Below are 21,892 nucleotides of genomic sequence, written 5' to 3' on the forward strand. Positions count from 1 at the left end.
ATATAACAGGAGGGTGGATACTACATTATATACCAACCCTATAGAGAGGTGATGTCATAATATCATATAACAGGAGGGTGGATACTACATTATATACCGACCCTATAGAGAGGTGATGTCATAATATCATATAACAGGAGGGCAGATACTACATTATATACCAACCATATAGAGAGGTGATGTCATAATATCATGTAAGAAGAGGGCGGATACTACATTATATACCGACCCTATAGAGAGGTGATGTCATAATATCATGTAACAGGAGGGCGGATACTACATTATATACCGACCCTATAGAGAGGTGATGTCATAATATCATGTAACAAGAGGGTGGATACTACATTATATACCGACCATATAGAGAGGTGATGTCATAATATCATATAACAGGAGGGCGGATACTACATTATATACCGACCCTATAGAGAGGTGATGTCATAATATTATGTAACAAGAGGGTGGATACTACATTATATACCGACCCTATAGAGAGGTGATGTCATAATATCATGTAAGAAGAGGGCAGATACTATATTATATACCGACCCTATAGAGAGGTGATGTCATAATATCATGTAACAGGAGGGCGGATACTACATTATATACTGACCCTATAGAGAGGTGATGTCATAATATCATGTAACAGGAGGGCGGATACTACATTATATACCGACCCTATAGAGAGGTGATGTCATAATATCATATAACAGGAGGGTGGATACTACATTATATACCGACCATATAGAGAGGTGATGTCATAATATCATGTAAGAAGAGGGCGGATACTACATTATATACCGACCCTATAGAGAGGTGATGTCATAATATCATGTAACAAGAGGGCGGATACTATATTATATACCGACCCTATAGAGAGATGATGTCATAATATCATGTAACAGGAGGGCGGATACTACATTATATACCGACCCTATAGAGAGGTGATGTCATAATATCATGTAACAGGAGGGCGGATACTATATTATATACCGACCCTATAGAGAGATGATGTCATAATATCATGTAACAGGAGGGCGGATACTACATTATATACCGACCCTATAGAGAGGTGATGTCATAATATCATGTAACAGGAGGGCGGATACTACATTATACATTATATACTGACCCTATAGAGAGGTGATGTCATAATATCATGTAACAAGAGGGCGGATACTACATTATATACCGACCCTATAGAGAGATGATGTCATAATATCATGTAACAGGAGGGCGGATACTACATTATATACTGACCCTATAAATATGCGCTGACACTTCCCTGCATCCCCTCTGTCCTCGCCCCAGAAGTTAATGGGAGGCTTTTTTTCTGCATGGATTCCGCGTCAGAATCTGCACCTGAATGCTTTGTGTGAATGGTCCCTTTCAGTCCACTCCAGTTGTAGTAGATACAACCTGCTCAGACATTGGAAAGTAAAGAATGAATTTGAGGCGGACACCTGCCATGGATTCCTCTTTATTCTCTTCCCCCGGCTCACGCATTCTGTTACGATTTTCCACCACTGATTAGGCCTAAATGAATGAGTCTAACTAGTGAAGATTCTCCAGCCGCGGCCTCCAAATCCACTGCAGAATCTGTGGCAAGATCCAGGACACGTTATTACTCCAGCGTCCTGCTCCAATCAGTATAAATAGGAGGCAAAATGAGGGAGGAATCTGCTGCTGATATGGGGGCGAAATCCACTGCAAAATCAGTGCCTGAGTCCACCCTGTGAACAGGGCCTGATACTGCTAATAGTGCCACTCCACCATGGCCCCCACACGGTATTATATGCTCCACCATGGCCCCCACACAGTATTATATGCTCCACCATGGCCCCCACACAGTATTATATGCTCCACCATGGCCCCCACACAGCATTATATGCCCACAGTGGCCCCCACACAGTATTATATGCCCACAGTGGCCCCCACACAGTATTATATGCCCACAGTGGCCACCACACAGTATTATATGCCCACAGTGGCCACCACACAGTATTATATGCCCACAGTGGCCACCACACAGTATTATATGCCCACAGTGGCCACCACACAGTATTATATGCTCCCAAGACCCCCCCTAGACCCGGTGCTATTATTGTACTGTAGGGTCTCCTCCTACCCCAGAGGCCCAGGGGATGTGATTATACATAGCAGACACTTATACTCACCTCTCCTTGCTCCCTCCTCACTCCTTCCTCTCCTTTTCTTCCTCCCGCCCAGATGTCACTGCTGGGGTCTGTGATTGGGCTCCACATGACCGCTGGGGCCCAATCACAGGGGAGCAGGACTTCAGTCAGTGGCTGCTGAGCCCAGGACAGGTGAGTATCAGTATGATATCATTGTTAGTAACCTCCCCTGGGCTGCCATCCAAGCTTTACCTGATCGCTATCATGGTGATCTGGGGCCCCAGCCATTTCCAGCTGGCTGCGAGCCCCGTACCCCACACCACTACCCAGTGCGCCCCCTCAGGAACATGGGGCCCCAGGTACGCTGGATGCTGAGTCCATTCCCTGTCTACAGCTGAGGTTTCTGTACAGTGTATGTCTCCTGTCCTGTCTTGCTCACTCGTACTCACTTCCTCATGGATACAGATGCATTTAACCCCTCGTTACCCGGCCTATATCTCTTTGCAGTGACATTTCACACTATGATAGTCAGAAGTCTCCGTATAAGTCTCTGGGTCACTGCCATGTTCTACTCGGACACAAAGGCTTCAGTTTCCTCATGACAGTTTCCTTCCTTCTTTCTACGTGACACGCAGCCTCCTTGTAGATCTCTCTTTCTCACACTTCTCTGTTCTCTGTTACCGTTTTCTGTTTCCTTATTGCCCAGTCACAGATACAAATATCTACAACAACAGCAGCAGCAGCAGCAGCGACAATGTACTGAGCATGGCCCCGGGTCTGCCGCCTCCTCTGCCTCGCCTCGTCATCTCCACTATAGAAACCTCACTCAGCGACATTACAAGGTACAAAACATCGAGAAGCCAAAGCACCCCGATGTCACTAATACCTAATATAGAAAAACGAAACACTTGCGAGTCCTCAGTAGTGGATCCCTTTGTAATGGCTGATAACTAATACTGAGGACAGAGACAGCGTCTCGGAACGTCTCGGCTCCTTTCTCAAGTAAATTTAAAACCATTTCTCAAGGAGCAGATTATGTACAACAGGACACATAGAGGTAGGTGGGAGGGGGGGGGGTCCTGTGTCACCAGATGGGGTTCACACCGGCCGGCCATTATAAACCTACCAGACAGACAGGGCTACGATGTCAGCTTTAAGCTCATGGCTAGTCTGGACAGGTTCTGGGCGAATTACACCCATCTCAGGGACACGGAGGGTTGGAGTAAATTTACTTTTATCCCTATCTCCAGGCCAGATACAGTCACTGTCAACATCGTCTTTTGGAATGAATCTGTTCCCCCCCCCCAGGATATTGTGGTGTGACTCCGGAGACATTGCGACCTGATGTCTGACCTCACTAAGAACAGAGATGCTGATGGTATCTGGACTGGAGGGTGGAAGGTCCTGGTGAGACTGCACCAGTATAACAATGTCACGTCTCATCTGCCAAACTCCTTCTTCATTGGCAGAGAACAAGGCGTCTGCTTCTATCCTGGTCAACCCAGGAAATGATTCAAGTGTGGTAAGACTGGCCATGTGGCTAGTGTGTGTACAGTGGTCAAGTGCAGTCTGTGCGGGGAGCTCGGCCATGTCAGCGCCAACTGCCAAAACATCCGCTGTAACCTATGCGGGCAGATGGGTCACCCGCACAGGGACTGTCCACACGCCTGGCACAACGTCAGTAAGGAATATCCTGATGACGAATTGGTGGCCATGGCAGACGCCCTAGAGGAGGAGGCCCTGATGTCAAGGACTATACTTACCAGGCAGGAGGTCCAGCAGGAGCCAGGTGATACTGCACCAGAACCTCAGCCCTCAGGTAGTACGCAGAGTAACATGGAGGTGGTCACCCAGGACCAGCCACAGGCCGCCTCTCATGAGTCACCAACTGAAGAGGGTCAGGTAAAGCAAGCCAAGCGGAGGAAAAAAGACCCGTCCTCTCGCAAGCCTGAGCAAGGTGATAACACAGGCCCAAAAGCCATGAAAACCGTCAGTAGTGGAGCTGGAGTGATGGTCCTGTTCCTACAGGAGACACACTTGACCACATTAGAGCATCTGCGTGAGGCTGAGAGGGAATGGCGGTCTGGTCCTTCCTACTGGTCACTGGCAGGGGTAGCCATATTGTTTAATACCACTGATGTCACTGTGCACAGGATCATGGAGGTCTATTTGGGAAGGTGTTGGGTCTGCCAGGGGTTAGTGTCACCAGAAGGCTTCTTGAAAGGGCTGGATATGGAGATATGTAGGATGGCGAGGCATCGGAGGTGGCGGCGGTGCTTACGGGGCACGGTGTCGAGAGGTGATGTCAGGGGGTGGCTGGTCTGAGCACCATACTATAAATTACAGGGCATATCAGTAGGTGTATAAGCAAGGGTGAACCTACCTATTTCGCCGCCCGAGGCAGACGACAGAAAGCAGAGGGGGCAGAGCAGAGGGGGCGGGGTGGAGTGGAGGGGGCGTGGCGGAGCAGCGTTAGCAGGCAGAGAGCAGGCAGGAAGAGGACCTGCTCTCTGCTAAGCATCAGGGGAGGCCGGTGGAGCAGCGCTGCGTTCACAGGGCCTCCCCAATCCACCGCTCGCTTCCCGTGCTGGGCTGCCGAGACGGTGACGTTAAGCCAGTCCAGGACTGCTTGTCCTGGACTGGCTTAAGTAAGCAAAAATGCCGCCCCCCCGGGGCCCTGGCATAGCGCTGTGTATAAGATATAGGAAGGACTTGATGGAGAAGACCTCGCCGGTGACTCTGCAGTGGAGGAGGTTGTTCTGTGCTCCATGTTTAGACAGCAGGAACGTCTCGGATGACCACATATCATATATATATATCCCACTGATAATGGACGGTTATGGTGGTGACCGGAGTCTGCTGGAGGGTAACAGATTACATAGAGTCAGGGTGACTCGGACAGAAGGTGTCTTTAGGTTCACTCAAAGGAACCTTCAATGTTGGGATAGAATGGGGCGGATTGTTTTATGACCAGAATTGTCAGTGGTGAGGTTTGTTGCGCGCATTGGTTAACCGGGGCTAATGTTGGTCTGAACATGGTGGCCTGGTCTCTGAACACCTATGGAGTCAAAGGGTGCAGAGAGCACTGGTGTACCCAAGTAACTGTGGACATACCTGAAAGTAGTGGAGGTGGAGAAGGTCCCGTCTCTTGTTTTAGATACGAGGAGATGGAATTAGATGCAGATTCCTCATCGTCGTTCCAGATATAGTAGATGTCCTCCATGTATCTTGGAGATTGGATGAATTCTCCTTCAGAGAAGCTCATGTGAAGGTCGGCCTTGGATGGTGTAAATCAGGTGTCCATTACACATCCTTGTATCTGCCTGTAGTGCTTGAAAGGCAAAGATGTCGTGTTGTAAGAGATTTGTGGTAAGAGGTAGAAGAGGAGGGTCAATAACATGGAGGAACCTCTTATCAGCCCGGATAGTGAGGTCTACATTCATAGGAGGTAATGGGTGGCTAGCTAAGGGTTCATCATGGAGACGGATGGTCGCCCTTGTGTGACCGGCGTGGTTTTGGATCACTGTAACACCTTCTTTGTCTACTGTCTAAGATAATTTTTAGGTTTTTGAGGGCCTTTGATCCTGTTGCTCGGGTGTTTTGGTGGGTCTGATGTTTTTGAAGGGTTTTGATTTGATCTTTTTGATTTCTATTTCCCTTCTGACTTAGGATCTTGTTGGTGAAGATGGAGTAGTGCCGGGAGTCTGCGTGTCCACAACCTTCTAAGGTGAGCCTTAATCTTAGCCTGTGCTTGAGCGCCCCCTATCTGTGTTTTGTGGTATAGTGCTGGCCCTTTGGCTTAGTTCAGACATGTCAGATATTTCCTCCACATATTACTGGACATTTTCATCCTCTGACCTGTCGTACAAATCTGTGACTTTTCGGTTGTATAATGGGGCACATTCACTACCGAATCTCCCTCTAGACGGAGGTATATACAGGATTCTCCTTAGCCATGCTCAAAACTTTCAAGGGAGACACAAGAATAGGCAAAAATATGTTGGACCATAGGAGGTCAGAGGTCCCTGTTGAGTATGGAGGGCTGGACATGGCATAGTATATGGTGGTTGTAGGTCTATGGTCAGTAGAGGTCATGGTGTGGAGGTCCCTGGTGAGTATGGAGAGCTAGACTTGGCATAGTATATGGTGGTTGTAGGTCTATGGTCAGTGGAGGTCAGAGGTCCCTGGTGAGTATGGAGAGCTAGACTAGTCATAGTATATGGTGGTTGTAGGTCTATGGTCAGTGGAGGTCAGAGGTCCCTGGAGAGTATGGAGAGCTAGACTAGTCATAGTATATGGTGGTTGTAGGTCTGTGGTCAGTAGAGGTCAGAGGTCCCTGGTGAGTATCAAGGGCAGGAGTTAGGATAATAGAAGTTGGTTATAGAGCGATGGTCAGCAGAGGTTATGGTGTGGAGGTCCCTGGTGAGTATGGAGGGCTGGACATGGCATAGTATTAGGGTTGAGCGATCGTGTTCGGAAAAGATCAGATTCCGATCGGCGATCGAGAAAATTTCACAATCACAATCGGAATTCCGAACATGATCTTTCATAGTGGGATCGAGATCGGTACTCTTTCTCACAATGCATTGCTTAGCCTTCAAACTGAGTATATAGTGTATACTCAGTGTGAAGGCTCCGCTGCAGTTCAATAGGAATGAATGGAAGCAGCCGGCACACAGCCTTAACCCCCTGCGTGCCGGCTGTCTCCATTCATTCTAATGGGAGACTAAACTAACATGACATCTCTAGTAGCTACTTACCTCCAGAGATGGCTGCTTAGTCCTCCCTGGTGTCCACTTACCTGCAGAGATGGCTGCTCCGGTGCCCTCCTTCTTCTTCGCCTCGCTGCCGCTCCATGCTGCAGTCTTCTCGCCTCGCTGCCCCCTGCCTCCCAGGTTAGTGTTTAAAGAGCTAGGAAGGCAGGGCTTGTGGCTTAGGAGAGTGTGGGCGGGTACAGGGCGGGGAGATGTGACGCCTCCCCTCCCAGTACCCGCCCACACTCTCCTAACCCGCCCACACTCTCCTAACCTGCCCACACTTTCCTACCCCGCCCACACTATCCTAACCTGGGAGGCAGGGGGCAGCGAGGCAAGAAGAGCAGCATGGAGCGGCAGCGAGGCGAAGAAGAAGGAGGGCACCGGATCAGCCATCTCTGCAGGTAAGTGGACACCAGGGGGGACTAAGTAGCCAGAGGATTAAAAAAAAAAAAATCCTCTGGCTACTTAGTGATTCACTACACAGCGTGGATTCTAACAATTAAAGCGTTCAATTGTTAGATCTCCGATCTCCGATTAATAAAAAAAATCCCATTGACTTGCATTGGGATCGGAATTGGGATCGAGATCAGGTTCGAATGAAAAATGATCGGAAATTGGATTTTAAAATCAATCCTGAAAAGTCAAGATCGGTTCAACCCTACATAGTATATGATGGTTGTAGGTCTATGGTCAGCAGAAGTCAGAGGACCCTGGAGAGTATGGAGAGCTAGACTTGGCATAGTATATGGTGGTTGTAGGTCTATTGTCAGTAGAGGTCATGGTGTGGAGGACCCTGGAGAGTATGGAGACTAGACTCGGCATAGTATATGGTGGTTGTAGGTCTATTGTCAGTAGAAGTCATGGTGTGGAGGTCCCTGGAGAGTATGGAGAGCTAGACTTGGCATAGTATATGGTGGTTGTAGGTCTATTGTCAGTAGAGGTCATGGTGTGGAGGACCCTGGAGAGTATGGAGACTAGACTTGGCATAGTATATGGTGGTTGTAGGTCTATTGTCAGTAGAGGTCATGGTGTGGAGGTCCCTGGAGAGTATGGAGAGCTAGACTAGTCATAGTATATGGTGGTTGTAGGTCTATGGTCAGTAGAGGTCAGAGGACCCTGGAGAGTATGGAGAGCTAGACTAGTCATAGTATATGGTGGTTGTAGGTCTATGGTCAGTAGAGGTCAGAGGACCCTGGAGAGTATGGAGAACTAGACTAGTCATAGTATATGGTGGTTGTAGGTCTATGGTCAGTAGAGGTCATGATGTGGAGGTCCCTGGAGAGTATGGAGAGTTAGACTTGGCATAGTATATGGTGGTTGTAGGTCTATTGTCAGCGGTGGTCAGGTGTGGAGGTCAGAGGTCCCTAGTGAGTAAATGGTGTACGTTTCTATTGTGCACTACAGTAAAACCTGTTGATTATGTTCCCATGCCCCCAAGGGTTGCTGGTTCTCTTAGAGAGCTCCTGGGATGTCCATCAGCTGTAACCAGCCTCGTCTAATCCATCTGCATTCTGGAGCTGACTGTCTATTGTTTATGGCCACTAAGCCTAGTGTTTTTGTCCTAAGAATGGGGGCAGTCAGTGAGGGCGTCTGAAAGTTCAGAAATTTCCTAGAAATCTAAAGTGATTGGTGACTGACACTCTCAGGACATCCTGTCATGGCTCACATCCATGATCGCGCTCTCCCACTGCTTCCTGTATTTATTAATACTCAGACTCGCTATACATCCATGTCTCCTATCACCAGTGAAAGCTATATTCTATATCTGAAGAACCCTCAAGACAACCAGGAGAACCTTCTAAGATGAGTAATTGATTAGTTTGACAGTATTGCGGGTTGTAGGACTCTGTTGTCTCACTCATCTCCTTGGTATTGCGGGTTGTAGGACTCTGTTGTCTCACTCATCTCCTTGGTATTGCGGGTTGTAGGACTCTGTTGTCTCACCCATCTCCTTGGTATTGCGGGTTGTAGGACTCTGTTGTCTCACTCATCTCCTTGGTATTGCGGGTTGTAGGACTCTGTTGTCTCACTCATCTCCTTGGTATTGCGGGTTGTAGGACTCTGTTGTCTCACTCATCTCCTTGGTATTGCGGGTTGTAGGACTATGTTGTCTCACCCATCTCCTTGGTATTGCAGGTTATAGGACTATGTTGTCTCACCCATCTCCTTGGTATTGCGGGTTGTAGGACTATGTTGTCTCACTCATCTCCTTGGTATTGCGGGTTGTAGGACTATGTTGTCTCACCCATCTCCTTGGTATTGCAGGTTATAGGACTATGTTGTCTCACCCATCTCCTTGGTATTGCAGGTTATAGGACTATGTTGTCTCACTCATCTCCTTGGTATTGCGGGTTGTAGGACTATGTTGTCTCACCCATCTCCTTGGTATTGCAGGTTGTAGGACTATGTTGTCTCACCCATCTCCTTGGTATTGCGGGTTGTAGGACTATGTTGTCTCACCCATCTCCTTGGTATTGCGGGTTGTAGGACTCTGTTGTCTTGCCCATATCAAAGCTATTGGGGATTGAAGGACTGTTGTCTCACTCATCTCCTTGTAATTGGGGGTTGTCTCACCCATCTTTTGTCGTGTTCTCTTGCAGATATCATGCGGCTCCGGGTTCTAATTTGGTTCCACAGTCTTCTGTTTGTCGGGGCCCTTTTGCTTCTGGCAAACATAAGTCTGAAACTTTCAGCTAAGACTCCAAGGATCCTCAACAAACGTCCTGAGGTGAGAAGAAATTCAGTGACGCTGGATGATAGGGTCTATACCTACCACCTGAACCTTTCACACTTCCAGGAAGAATATCCTCACCTTCAGAGTTATCATTGCTCCCTACTCTACACCCCTCAACTAGACAATGAGGGCACCTCACCAATACTATTACTGGCGATCAAATCCCACCCAGCATCAGTCAGCAGAAGAGCGGCACTGAGAAGAACATGGGCGAAAAGAGTGGAAGTCATGGGGTACAGGGTGAGGCCAGTCTTCTTGATGGCACTAAGTGATCATGACAAGCAGATGGAGATAGTGAAGGTGGAGAAGGCTGAATACGAGGACATCCTACTGTGGGACTTCATGGAAGGACACCACAACTTGTCCCTCAAGGAGCGGTGTTTCTTGGAGTGGCTACACTACAACCCCCACCAGGCGAATTTCATATTCAAAGGTCAGTAGTCTCCAGGGGTTACCTAAAATATTCTTAGAATGTCCCTTCTGAACCCTCCAATCTGAGCATTTATCAGTCCCACTTCTAGGAGATGATATGTGTGGTATCTTCTATGATATGATATGTGTGGTATCTTCTAGGAGATATGTGTGGTACCTTCTATGAGATGATATATGTGGTACCTTCTAGGAGATGACATGTATGGTACCTTCTTGGAGATGATATGTGTGATACCTTCTAGGAAATGATATGTGTGGTACCTTCTATGAGATGATATTTATGGTACCTTCTAGGAGATGATATGTGTGGTACCTTCTAGGAGATGATATGTGTAGTACCTTCTAGGAGATGATATGTGTGGTATCTTCTAGGAGATATGTGTGGTATCTTCTAGGAGATGATATGTGTGGTATCTTCTAGAAGATGATATGTGTGGTATCTTCTATGAGATGATATGTGTGGTACCTTCTATGAGATGATATGTGCGGTATCTTCTATGAGATGATATGTGTGGTATCTTCTATGAGATGATATGTGTGGTACCTTCTATGAGATGATATGTGTGGTACCTTCTATGAGATATGTGTGGTATCTTCTATGAGATTATATGTGTGGTACCTTCTAGGAGATGATATGTGTGGTACCTTCTAGGAGATGATATGTGTGGTATCTTCTAGGAGATGATATGTGTGGTATCTTCTAGGAGAATATATGTGTGGTACCTTCTAGGAGATGATATGTGTGGTACCTTCTAGGAGATGATATGTGTGGTATCTTCTAGGAGATTATATGTGTGGTACCTTCTAGGAGATGATATGTGTGGTATCTTCTATGAGATGATATGTGTGGTATCTTCTAGGTGATGATATGTGTGGTATCTTCTATGAGATTATATGTTTGGTACCTTCTATGAAATGATATGTGTGGTACCTTCTATGAAATGATATGTGTGATATCTTCTAGGAGATAATATGTGTGGTACCTTCTATGAGATGATATATGTGGTATCTTCTAGGAGATGATATGTGCAGTATCTTCTAGGTGATATGTGTGGTATCTTCTAGGTGATAATATGTGTGGTACCTTCTATGAGATGATATATGTGGTATCTTCTAGGAGATGATATGTGTGGTACCTTCTATTAGATGATATATGTGGTATCTTCTAGGAGATGATATGTGTGGTATCTTCTAGGAGATGATATGTGTGGTATCTTCTAGGAGATATGTGTGGTATCTTCTATGAGATGATATGTGTGGTACCTTGTAGGAGATGATATGTGTGGTATCTTGTAGGAGATGATATGTGTGGTATCTTCTAGGTGATGATATGTGTGGTATCTTCTAGGAGATTATATGTGTGGTACCTTCTAGGAGATGATATGTGTGGTATCTTCTATGAGATGATATGTGTGGTATCTTCTAGTTGATGATATGTGTGGTATCTTCTATGAGATTATATGTGTGGTACCTTCTATGAAATGATATGTGTGATATCTTCTAGGAGATAATATGTGTGGTACCTTCTATGAGATGATATATGTGGTATCTTCTAGGAGATGATATGTGCAGTATCTTCTAGGTGATATATGTGGTATCTTCTAGGTGATAATATGTGTGGTACCTTCTAGGAGATAATATGTGTGGTACCTTCTATGAGATGATATATGTGGTATCTTCTAGGAGATGATATGTGTGGTACCTTCTATTAGATGATATATGTGGTATCTTCTAGGAGATGATATGTGTGGTATCTTCTAGGAGATGATATGTGTGGTATCTTCTAGGAGATATGTGTGGTATCTTCTATGAGATGATATGTGTGGTACCTTGTAGGAGATGATATGTGTGGTATCTTCTAGGTGATGTGGTATCTTCTATGAGATGATATGAGATGATATGTGTGATATCTTCTAGGAGATAATATGTGTGGTACCTTCTATGAGATGAGATGATATATGTGGTATCTTGTAGGAGATGATATGTGTGGTACCTTCTAGGAAAATATATGTGTGGTATCTTCTAGGAGATGATATGTGTGGTATCTTCTAGGAGATATGAGTGGTACCTTCTATGAGATGATATGTGTGGTATCTTCTATGACATAATATGTGTGGTATCTTCTATGACATGATATGTGTGGTACCTTCTATGAGATGATATGTGTGGTATCTTCTAGGAGATATGTGTGGTACCTTCTAGGAGAATATATGTGTGGTATCTTCTATGACATGATATGTGTGGTATCTTCTAGGAGATGATATGAGTGGTACCTTCTATTAGATGATATGTGTGGTATCTTCTAGGAGATGATATGTGTGGTATCTTCTAGGAGATTATATGTGTGGTATCTTCTAGGAGAATATATGTGTGGTATCTTCTATGACATGATATGTGTGGTACCTTCTATGAGATGATATGTGTGGTATCTTCTATGATATGATATGTGTGGTATCTTCTAGGAGATATGTGTGGTACCTTCTAGGAGAATATATGTGTGGTATCTTCTATGAGATGATATGTGTGGTATCTTCTAGGAGATGATATGAGTGGTACCTTCTATTAGATGATATGTGTGGTATCTTCTAGGAGATGATATGTGTGGTATCTTCTAGGAGATTATATGTGTGGTATCTTCTAGGAGAATATATGTGTGGTATCTTCTATGACATGATATGTGTGGTACCTTCTATGAGATGATATGTGTGGTATCTTCTATGATATGATATGTGTGGTATCTTCTAGGAGATATGTGTGGTACCTTCTAGGAGAATATATGTGTGGTACCTTCTATGAGATGATATGTGTGGTATCTTCTATGATATGATATGTGTGGTATCTTCTAGGTGATGATATGTGTGGTATCTTCTAGGAGATGATATGTGTGGTACCTTCTATGACATGATATGTGTGGTACCTTCTATGAGATGATATGTGTGGTATCTTCTATGAGATGATATGTGTGGTACCTTCTATGAGATGATATGTGTGGTACCTTCTATGAGATGATATGTGTGGTATCTTCTAGGAGATGATATGTGTGGTATCTTCTAGATGATATGTGTGGTATCTTCTAGGAGATGATGTTCTTGTTGTCTTCTACAGTAGATGATGATATGTTGTGTCCTCCTCTAGGTGATGACGATGTATTTGTGAATCCATCCTCCTTGGTCAGATACATTAAGGAGCATCCATCTCCATCCACACTGCATGGGGCGCTGCAGAGACACTCCGTTGTCCTTCGTTACTCCAAATACCAAGTCTCTAATACCTTGTTCCCAAATCCTAAATACCCCTACTTCCTGTCTGGTGGAGGTTTCCTCTTCCCGGGAGCCTCAGTCCGTCCCCTGTATCGGGCCTCCCTACGGCTGCCTGTCTTTCCGCTGGATGATGTATATTTTGGCTTCTTGTCTTTAGCCGCTAATCTCACTCTCCACCATGACAGTCGCTTTTATGTTTTTGGACTGAAATTTGACCCTTGTGACTATCAGCGAGCTCTTGTGGTGCACAGGACAGACCCCGACCACCTGCTCCAAATCTGGGGAGACGTCCAACAAGCCCAATGTAATGGCACAACCCCCAACAAGAAGTGATGGACGACCCCAAACCAGACAATGGGAGCGACGTGGCTGAAAAAGGAGGATGGGCCTCAATGGCTGCAAATCCGGAGGACTTTATTTATTTCTATGTATTTATTATATAAAGCCTAAATCACCGGACACGCGATGGGATTGGCGATACGAGGGACTACTCAGGATGTGGCACGCAACTTGTTTTTGGGGACTCTCTGGGTTATGATGTAAATGATACAGTATTTAGGACTCCTCTGATTGTGAATTGACCTCCTCATTCTTTTGCAGCAGCTGACTGGCACTGAGCGCCCGGACTAGCACATGATGTTCATATCATTATTCATGGATTCTATAGATCCGCCCACCTGATGACGTCATGTTCTGTGCTCATTGCTATTGGTTACCACATGTCTATACTCTTTATAATTGTTCATTCCCACTCTCCCTATACCTAAGGGTGGAGTTTTCCCAATGTGATGTCTGCCAGATCAGGCCAATCAGATATCTTCTCCTACTGCTCACCCTCATGATGACAATAAGTAACTGCAGCTGCATCCCCTCCTTCCCTCCCTGTGTTGTATATAATAAACTTCTGTAGCACGGACGCAGCGACTGTGACGTCCTAGTGCTAATAGTGTCTCCAAGTGATATGTGATGGTGATATACAAGTGCCCTTCCTGCTTATTAAAGGACCAGTGTGTGCGTTCTCATCATTGAGTGCACCGATCACTACCCACCCCTTATATTAGAAGGATTCCATCCGCATAAGAGAGTCCCTATATAATAAGCCGCCTAGTGTCCTGCAAAGGATGTTACTGTTTTACCCGTATTTGTCCTCTGCTTATATTACCTGACTCTGAACCTGTTCATTTTGTCCTGACTTCAGCCTGATTACTGTAATAACTCTGTGCCGCCTGTGCTGACTTCAGCCTGATTACTGTAATTACTCTGTGCCGCCTGTCCTGACCTCAGCCAGATTACTGTAATAACTCTGTGCTGCCTGTCCTGGCCTCAGCCTGATTACTGTAATAACTCTGTGCTGCCTGTGCTGGCCTCAGCCTGATTACTGTAATAACTCTGTGCTGCCTGTGCTGACTTCAGCCTGCTTACTGTAATAACTCTGTGCCGCCTGTCCTGTCCTCATCCTGATTACTCTAATAACTCTGTGCCGCCTGTCCTGTCCTCAGCATGATTACTGTAATAACTCTGTGCTGCCTGTCCTGTCCTCAGCATGATTACTCTAATAACTCGGTGCTGCCTGTCCTGGCCTCAGCCTTATTACTGAAATAATTCTGTGCTGCCTGTCCTGTCCTCAGCCTGATTACTGAAATAATTCTGTGCTGCCTGTCCTGGCCTCAGCCTGATTACTGTAATAACTCTGTTCCGCCTGTGCTGACTTCAGCCTGCTTACTGTAATAACTGTGCCGCCTGTTCTGTCCTCATCCTGATTACTCTAATAACTCTGTGCTGCCTGTCCTGTCCTCAGCATGATTACTCTAATAACTCGGTGCTGCCTGTCCTGGCCTCAGCATGATTACTCTAATAACTCTGTGCTGCCTGTCCTATCCTCATCCTGATTACTGTAATAACTCTGTGCCGCCTGTCCTGTCCTCAGCCTGATTACTGAAATAATTCTGTGCCGCCTGTCCTGTCCTCAGCCTGATTACTGTAATAATTCTGTACTGCCTGTCCTGGCCTCAGCCTGATTACTGTAATAATTCTGTGCCACCTGTCCTGGCCTCAGCCTGATTACTGTAATAACTCTGTGCTGTCTGTCCTGACCTCAGCCTTATTACTGAAATAATTCTGTGCCGCCTGTCCTGACCTCAGCCTGATTACTGTAATAACTCAGTGCCACCTGTCCTGGCCTCAGCCTGATTACTGTAATAACTCGGTGCTGCCTGTCCTGGCCTCAGCCTTATTACTGAAATAATTCTGTGCTGCCTGTCCTGTCCTCAGCCTGATTACTGAAATAATTCTGTGCTGCCTGTCCTGGCCTCAGCCTGATTACTGTAATAACTCTGTTCCGCCTGTGCTGACTTCAGCCTGCTTACTGTAATAACTGTGCCGCCTGTTCTGTCCTCATCCTGATTACTCTAATAACTCTGTGCTGCCTGTCCTGTCCTCAGCATGATTACTCTAATAACTCGGTGCTGCCTGTCCTGGCCTCAGCATGATTACTCTAATAACTCTGTGCTGCCTGTCCTATCCTCATCCTGATTACTGTAATAACTCTGTGCCGCCTGTCCTGTCCTCAGCCTGATTACTGAAATAATTCTGTGCCGCCTGTCCTGTCCTCAGCCTGATTACTGTAATAATTCTGTACTGCCTGTCCTGGCCTCAGCCTGATTACTGTAATAATTCTGTGCCACCTGTCCTGGCCTCAGCCTGATTACTGTAATAACTCTGTGCTGTCTGTCCTGACCTCAGCCTTATTACTGAAATAATTCTGTGCCGCCTGTCCTGACCTCAGCCTGATTACTGTAATAACTCAGTGCCACCTGTCCTGGCCTCAGCCTGATTACTGTAATAACTCTGTGCTGTCTGTCCTGACCTCAGCCTTATTACTGTAATAATTCTGTGCTGCCTGTCGTGGCCTCAGCCTGATTACTGTAATAACTCAGTGCCACCTGTCCTGGCCTCAGCCTGATTACTGAAATAATTCTGTGCCACCTGTCCTGTCCTCAGCCTGATTACTGTAATAACTCAGTGCCACCTGTCCTGGCCTCAGCCAGATTACTGTAATAACTCTGTGCTGCCTGTCCTGGCCTCAGCCAGATTACTGTAATGACTCTGTGCTGCCTGTCCTGGCCTCAGCCTGATTATTGTAATAACTCTGTGCCACCTGTCCTGTCCTCAGCCTTATTACTGTAATAACTCTGTGCCACCTGTCCTGTCCTCAGCCTGATTACTGTAATAATTCTGTGCTGTCTGTCCTGGCCTCAGCCTGATTACTGTAATAATTCTGTGCTGTCTGTCCTGGCCTCAGCCTGATTACTGTAATAATTCTGTGCTGTCTGTCCTGGCCTCAGCCTGATTACTGTAATAACTCTGTGCCGCCTGTCCTGGCCTCAGCCTGATTACTATAATAACTCTGTGCTGCCTGTCCTGGCCTCAGTCTGATTACTGTAATAATTCTGTGCCACCTGTCCTGACCTCAGCCTGATTACTGTAAGAATTCTGTGCTGCCTGTCCTGACTTTAGCCTGATTACTGTAAGAATTCTGTGCTGTCTGTCCTGACTTTAGCCTGATTACTGTAAGAATTCTGTGCTGTCTGTCCTGACTTTAGCCTGATTACTGAAATAACTCTGTGCTGCTTGTCCTGGCCTCAGTCTGATTACCATAATAACTCTGTGCCGCCTGTCCTGGCCTCAGCCTGATTACTGTAATAACTCTGTGCCACCTGTCCTGGCCTCAGCCTGATTACTGTAATAACTCTGTGCCACCTGTCCTGTCCTCAGCCTGATTACTGTAATAATTCTGTGCCACCTGTCCTGACCTCAGCTTGATTACTGTAATAATTCTGTGCTGTCTGTCCTGACTTTAGCCTGATTACTGAAATAACTCTGTGCCGCCTGTCCTGGCCTCAGCCTGATTACTGTAATAACTCTGTGCCACCTGTCCTGTCCTCAGCCTGATTACTGTAATAATTCTGTGCCACCTGTCCTGACCTCAGCTTGATTACTGTAATAATTCTTTGCTGCCTGTCCTGGCCTCAGTCTGATTACTGTAATAACTCTGTTCCGCCTGTCCTGGCCTCAGCCTGATTACTGTAATAACTCTGTGCTGCCTGTCCTGACTTTAGCCTGATTACTGAAATAACTCTGTGCTGCCTGTCCTGGCCTCAGTCTGATTACTGTAATAACTCTGTGCCGCCTGTCCTGGCCTCAGCCTGATTACTGAAATAACTCTGCGCTGCCTGTCCTGGCCTCAGTCTGATTACTGTAATAACTCTGTGCCGCCTGTCCTAGCCTCAGCCTTATTACTGAAATAACTCTGTGCCGCCTGTCCTGGCCTCAGCCTGATTACAGAAATAATTGTATGCCACTTTTCCTGGCCTCAGCCTGATTATTGTAATAACTCTGTGCTGCCTGTCCTGTCCTCAGCCTGATTACTGTAATAACTCAGTGCCACCTGTCCTGGCCTCAGCCAGATTACTGTAATAACTCTGTGCTGCCTGTCCTGGCCTCAGCCAGATTACTGTAATGACTCTGTGCTGCCTGTCCTGGCCTCAGCCTGATTATTGTAATAACTCTGTGCCACCTGTCCTGTCCTCAGCCTTATTACTGTAATAACTCTGTGCCACCTGTCCTGTCCTCAGCCTGATTACTGTAATAATTCTGTGCTGTCTGTCCTGGCCTCAGCCTGATTACTGTAATAATTCTGTGCTGTCTGTCCTGGCCTCAGCCTGATTACTGTAATAATTCTGTGCTGTCTGTCCTGGCCTCAGCCTGATTACTGTAATAACTCTGTGCTGCCTGTCCTGGCCTCAGTCTGATTACTGTAATAATTCTGTGCTGCCTGTCCTGACCTCAGCCTGATTACTGTAAGAATTCTGTGCTGCCTGTCCTGACTTTAGCCTGATTACTGTAAGAATTCTGTGCTGTCTGTCCTGACTTTAGCCTGATTACTGAAATAACTCTGTGCTGCTTGTCCTGGCCTCAGTCTGATTACTGTAATAACTCTGTGCCGCCTGTCCTGGCCTCAGCCTGATTACTGTAATAACTCTGTGCCACCTGTCCTGTCCTCAGCCTGATTACTGTAATAATTCTGTGCCACCTGTCCTGACCTCAGCTTGATTACTGTAATAATTCTGTGCTGTCTGTCCTGACTTTAGCCTGATTACTGAAATAACTCTGTGCCGCCTGTCCTGGCCTCAGCCTGATTACTGTAATAACTCTGTGCCACCTGTCCTGTCCTCAGCCTGATTACTGTAATAATTCTGTGCCACCTGTCCTGACCTCAGCTTGATTACTGTAATAATTCTGTGCTGCCTGTCCTGGCCTCAGTCTGATTACTGTAATAACTCTGTGCCGCCTGTCCTGGCCTCAGCTTGATTACTGTAATAACTCTGCGCTGCCTGTCCTGGCCTCAGTCTGATTACTGTAATAACTCTGTGCTGCCTGTCCTGACTTTAGCCTGATTACTGAAATAACTCTGTGCTGCCTGTCCTGGCCTCAGTCTGATTACTGTAATAACTCTGTGCCGCCTGTCCTGGCCTCAGCCTGATTACTGAAATAACTCTGCGCTGCCTGTCCTGGCCTCAGTCTGATTACTGTAATAACTCTGTGCCGCCTGTCCTAGCCTCAGCCTTATTACTGAAATAACTCTGTGCCGCCTGTCCTGGCCTCAGCCTGATTACAGAAATAATTGTATGCCACTTTTCCTGGCCTCAGCCTGATTATTGTAATAACTCTGTGCTGCCTGTCCTGGTCTCAGCCTGATTACTGTAATAACTCTGTGCTGCCTGTCCTGGCCTCAGCCTGATTACTGTAATAACTCTGCTGTCTGTCCTGTCCTCAGCCTGATTACTGTAATAACTCTGTTCCACCTGTCCTGGCCTCAGCCTGATTATTGTAATAACTCTGTGCTGCCTGTCCTGGCCTTAGCCTGATTACTGTAATAACTCTGTGCCACCTGTCCTGTCCTCAGCCTGTTTACTGTAATAACTCTGTGCCGCCTGTCCTCAGCCTGATTACTGTAATAATTCTGTGCTGTCTGTCCTGACTTCAGCCTGATTACTGTAATAACTCTGTGCCACCTGTCCTGGCCTCAGCCTGATTACTGTAATAACTCTGTGCCACCTGTCCTATCCTCAGCCTGATTACTGTAATAACTCTGTGCCGCCTGTCCTGACCTCAGCCAGATGACTGTAATAACTCTGTGCCGCCTGTCCTGGCCTCAGCCTGATTACTGTAATAATTCTGTACTGCCTGTCCTGTCCTCAGCCAGATTACTGTAATAATTCTGTGCTGTCTGTCCTGACCTCAGCCAGATTACTGTAATAACTCTGTGCCGCCTGTCCTGGCTTCAGCCTGATTACTGTAATAATTCTGTACTGCCTGTCCTGGCCTCAGCCTGATTACTGAAATAATTCTGTGCCGCCTGTCCTGACCTCAGCCAGATTATTGAAATAATTCTGTGCCGCCTGTCCTGTCCTCAACCTGATTACTGTAATAATTCTGTGCCACCTGTCCTGTCCTCAGCCTGATTACTGTAATAACTCTGTGCCGCCTGTCCTGTCCTCAGCCTGATTACTGTAATAACTGTGCTACCTGTCCTGGCCTCAGCCTGATTACTGTAATAATTCTGTGCTGCCTGTGCTGACTTCAGCCTGCTTACTGTAATAACTCTGTGCCGCCTGTCCTGTCCTCATCCTGATTACTCTAAACTCTGTGCCGCCTGTCCTGTCCTCAGCATGATTACTCTAATAACTCGGTGCTGCCTGTGCTGACTTCAGCCTGCTTACTGTAATAATTCTGTGCCGCCTGTCCTGGCCTCAGCCTGATTACTGTAATAACTCTGTGCTGCCTGTCCTGGCCTTAGCCTGATTACTGTAATAACTCTGTGCCGCCTGTCCTGGCCTCAGCCTTATTACTGAAATAACTCTGTGCCGCCTGTCCTGGCCTCAGCCTGATTACAGAAATAATTGTATGCCACTTTTCCTGGCCTCAGCCTTATTACTGAAATAACTCTGTGCCACCTGTCCTGTCCTCAGCCTGATTACTGTAATAACTCTGTGCCGCCTGTCCTGACCTCAGCCAGATTACTGTAATAACTCTGTGCCACCTGTCCTATCCTCAGCCTGATTACTGTAATAACTCTGTGCCGCCTGTCCTGACCTCAGCCAGATTACTGTAATAACTCTGTGCCGCCTGTCCTGGCCTCATCCTGATTACTGTAATAATTCTGTACTGCCTGTCCTGGCCTCAGCCAGATTACTGAAATAATTCTGTGCCGCCTGTCCTGACCTCAGCCTGATTACTGTAATAACTCTGTGCCGCCTGTCCTGACCTCAGCCAGATTACTGTAATAACTCTGTGCCACCTGTCCTATCCTCAGCCTGATTACTGTAATAACCCTGTGCTGCCTGTCCTGGCCTCAGCCTGATTATTGTAATAACTCTGTGCCGCCTGTCCTGGCCTTAGCCTGATTACTGTAATAACTCTGTGCCGCCTGTCCTGGCCTCAGCCTTATTACTGAAATAACTCTGTGCCGCCTGTCCTGGCCTCAGCCTGATTACAGAAATAATTGTATGCCACTTTTCCTGGCCTCAGCCTGATTACTGTAATAATTCTGTGACGCCTGCCCTGTCCTCAGCCTGATTACTGTAATAATTCTGTGCTGTCTGTCCTGACTTCAGCCTGATTACTGTAATAACTGTGCCACCTGTCCTGTCCTCAGCCTGATTACTGTAATAACTCTGTGCCACCTGTCCTGTCCTCAGCCTTATTACAGTAATAACTCTGTGCCGCCTATCCTGGCCTCAGCCTGATTACTGTAATAACTCTGTGCCACCTGTCCTGTCCTCAGCCTGATTACTGTAATAACTCTGTGCCGCCTGTCCTGGCCTCAGCCTGATTACTGTAATAACTCTGTGCCACCTGTCCTGGCCTCAGCCTGATTACTGTAATAACTCTGTGCCGCCTGTCCTGGCCTCATCCTGATTACTGTAATAACTCTGTGCCGCCTGTCCTGGCCTCAGCCTGATTACTGTAATAACTCTGTGCTGCCTGTCCTGGCCTCAGCCTGATTACTGTAATAATTCTGTGCTGTCTGTCCTGACTTCAGCCTGATTACTGTAATAACTCTGTGCCACCTGTCCTGGCCTCAGCCTGATTACTGTAATAACTCTGTGCCGCCTGTCCTGGCCTCAGCCTGATTACTGTAATAACTCTGTGCCGCCTGTCCTGGCCTCAGCCTGATTACTGTAATAACTCTGTGCTGCCTGTCCTGGCCTCAGCCTGATTACTGTAATAACTCTGTGCCGCCTGTCCTGGCCTCAGCCTGATTACTGTAATAACTCTGTGCCACCTGTCCTGTCCTCAGCCTGATTACTGTAATAACTCTGTGCCGCCTGTCCTGGCCTCATCCTGATTACTGTAATAATTCTGTACTGCCTGTCCTGGCCTCAGCCAGATTACTGAAATAATTCTGTGCCGCCTGTCCTGACCTCAGCCAGATTATTGAAATAATTCTGTGCCGCCTGTCCTGTCCTCAGCCTGATTACTTTAATAACTCTGTGCCGCCTGTCCTGTACT

At 46.6% G+C, this 21,892-nt stretch overlaps 1 protein-coding gene across 1 annotated transcript; it reads left to right on the forward strand.

The window, feature by feature from the left end:
* The first annotated feature begins 3,113 nt into the window (after positions 1–3,113).
* LOC142186358 (acetylgalactosaminyl-O-glycosyl-glycoprotein beta-1,3-N-acetylglucosaminyltransferase-like) lies at positions 3,114–13,869 on the forward strand. The gene is made up of 4 exons (XM_075261191.1): positions 3,114–3,137; positions 5,805–5,862; positions 9,493–10,059; positions 13,194–13,869. Exons 3-4 carry the CDS (start codon positions 9,498–9,500, stop codon positions 13,649–13,651), a joined length of 1,020 nt encoding a protein of 339 aa, XP_075117292.1. The 5' UTR covers positions 3,114–3,137; positions 5,805–5,862; positions 9,493–9,497; the 3' UTR covers positions 13,652–13,869.
* The last annotated feature ends 8,023 nt before the right edge of the window (positions 13,870–21,892 follow it).

Source organism: Leptodactylus fuscus (genome assembly GCF_031893055.1).
Source record: "Leptodactylus fuscus isolate aLepFus1 chromosome 5 unlocalized genomic scaffold, aLepFus1.hap2 SUPER_5_unloc_1, whole genome shotgun sequence".
Taxonomy (NCBI): Eukaryota; Metazoa; Chordata; class Amphibia; order Anura; family Leptodactylidae; genus Leptodactylus; species Leptodactylus fuscus.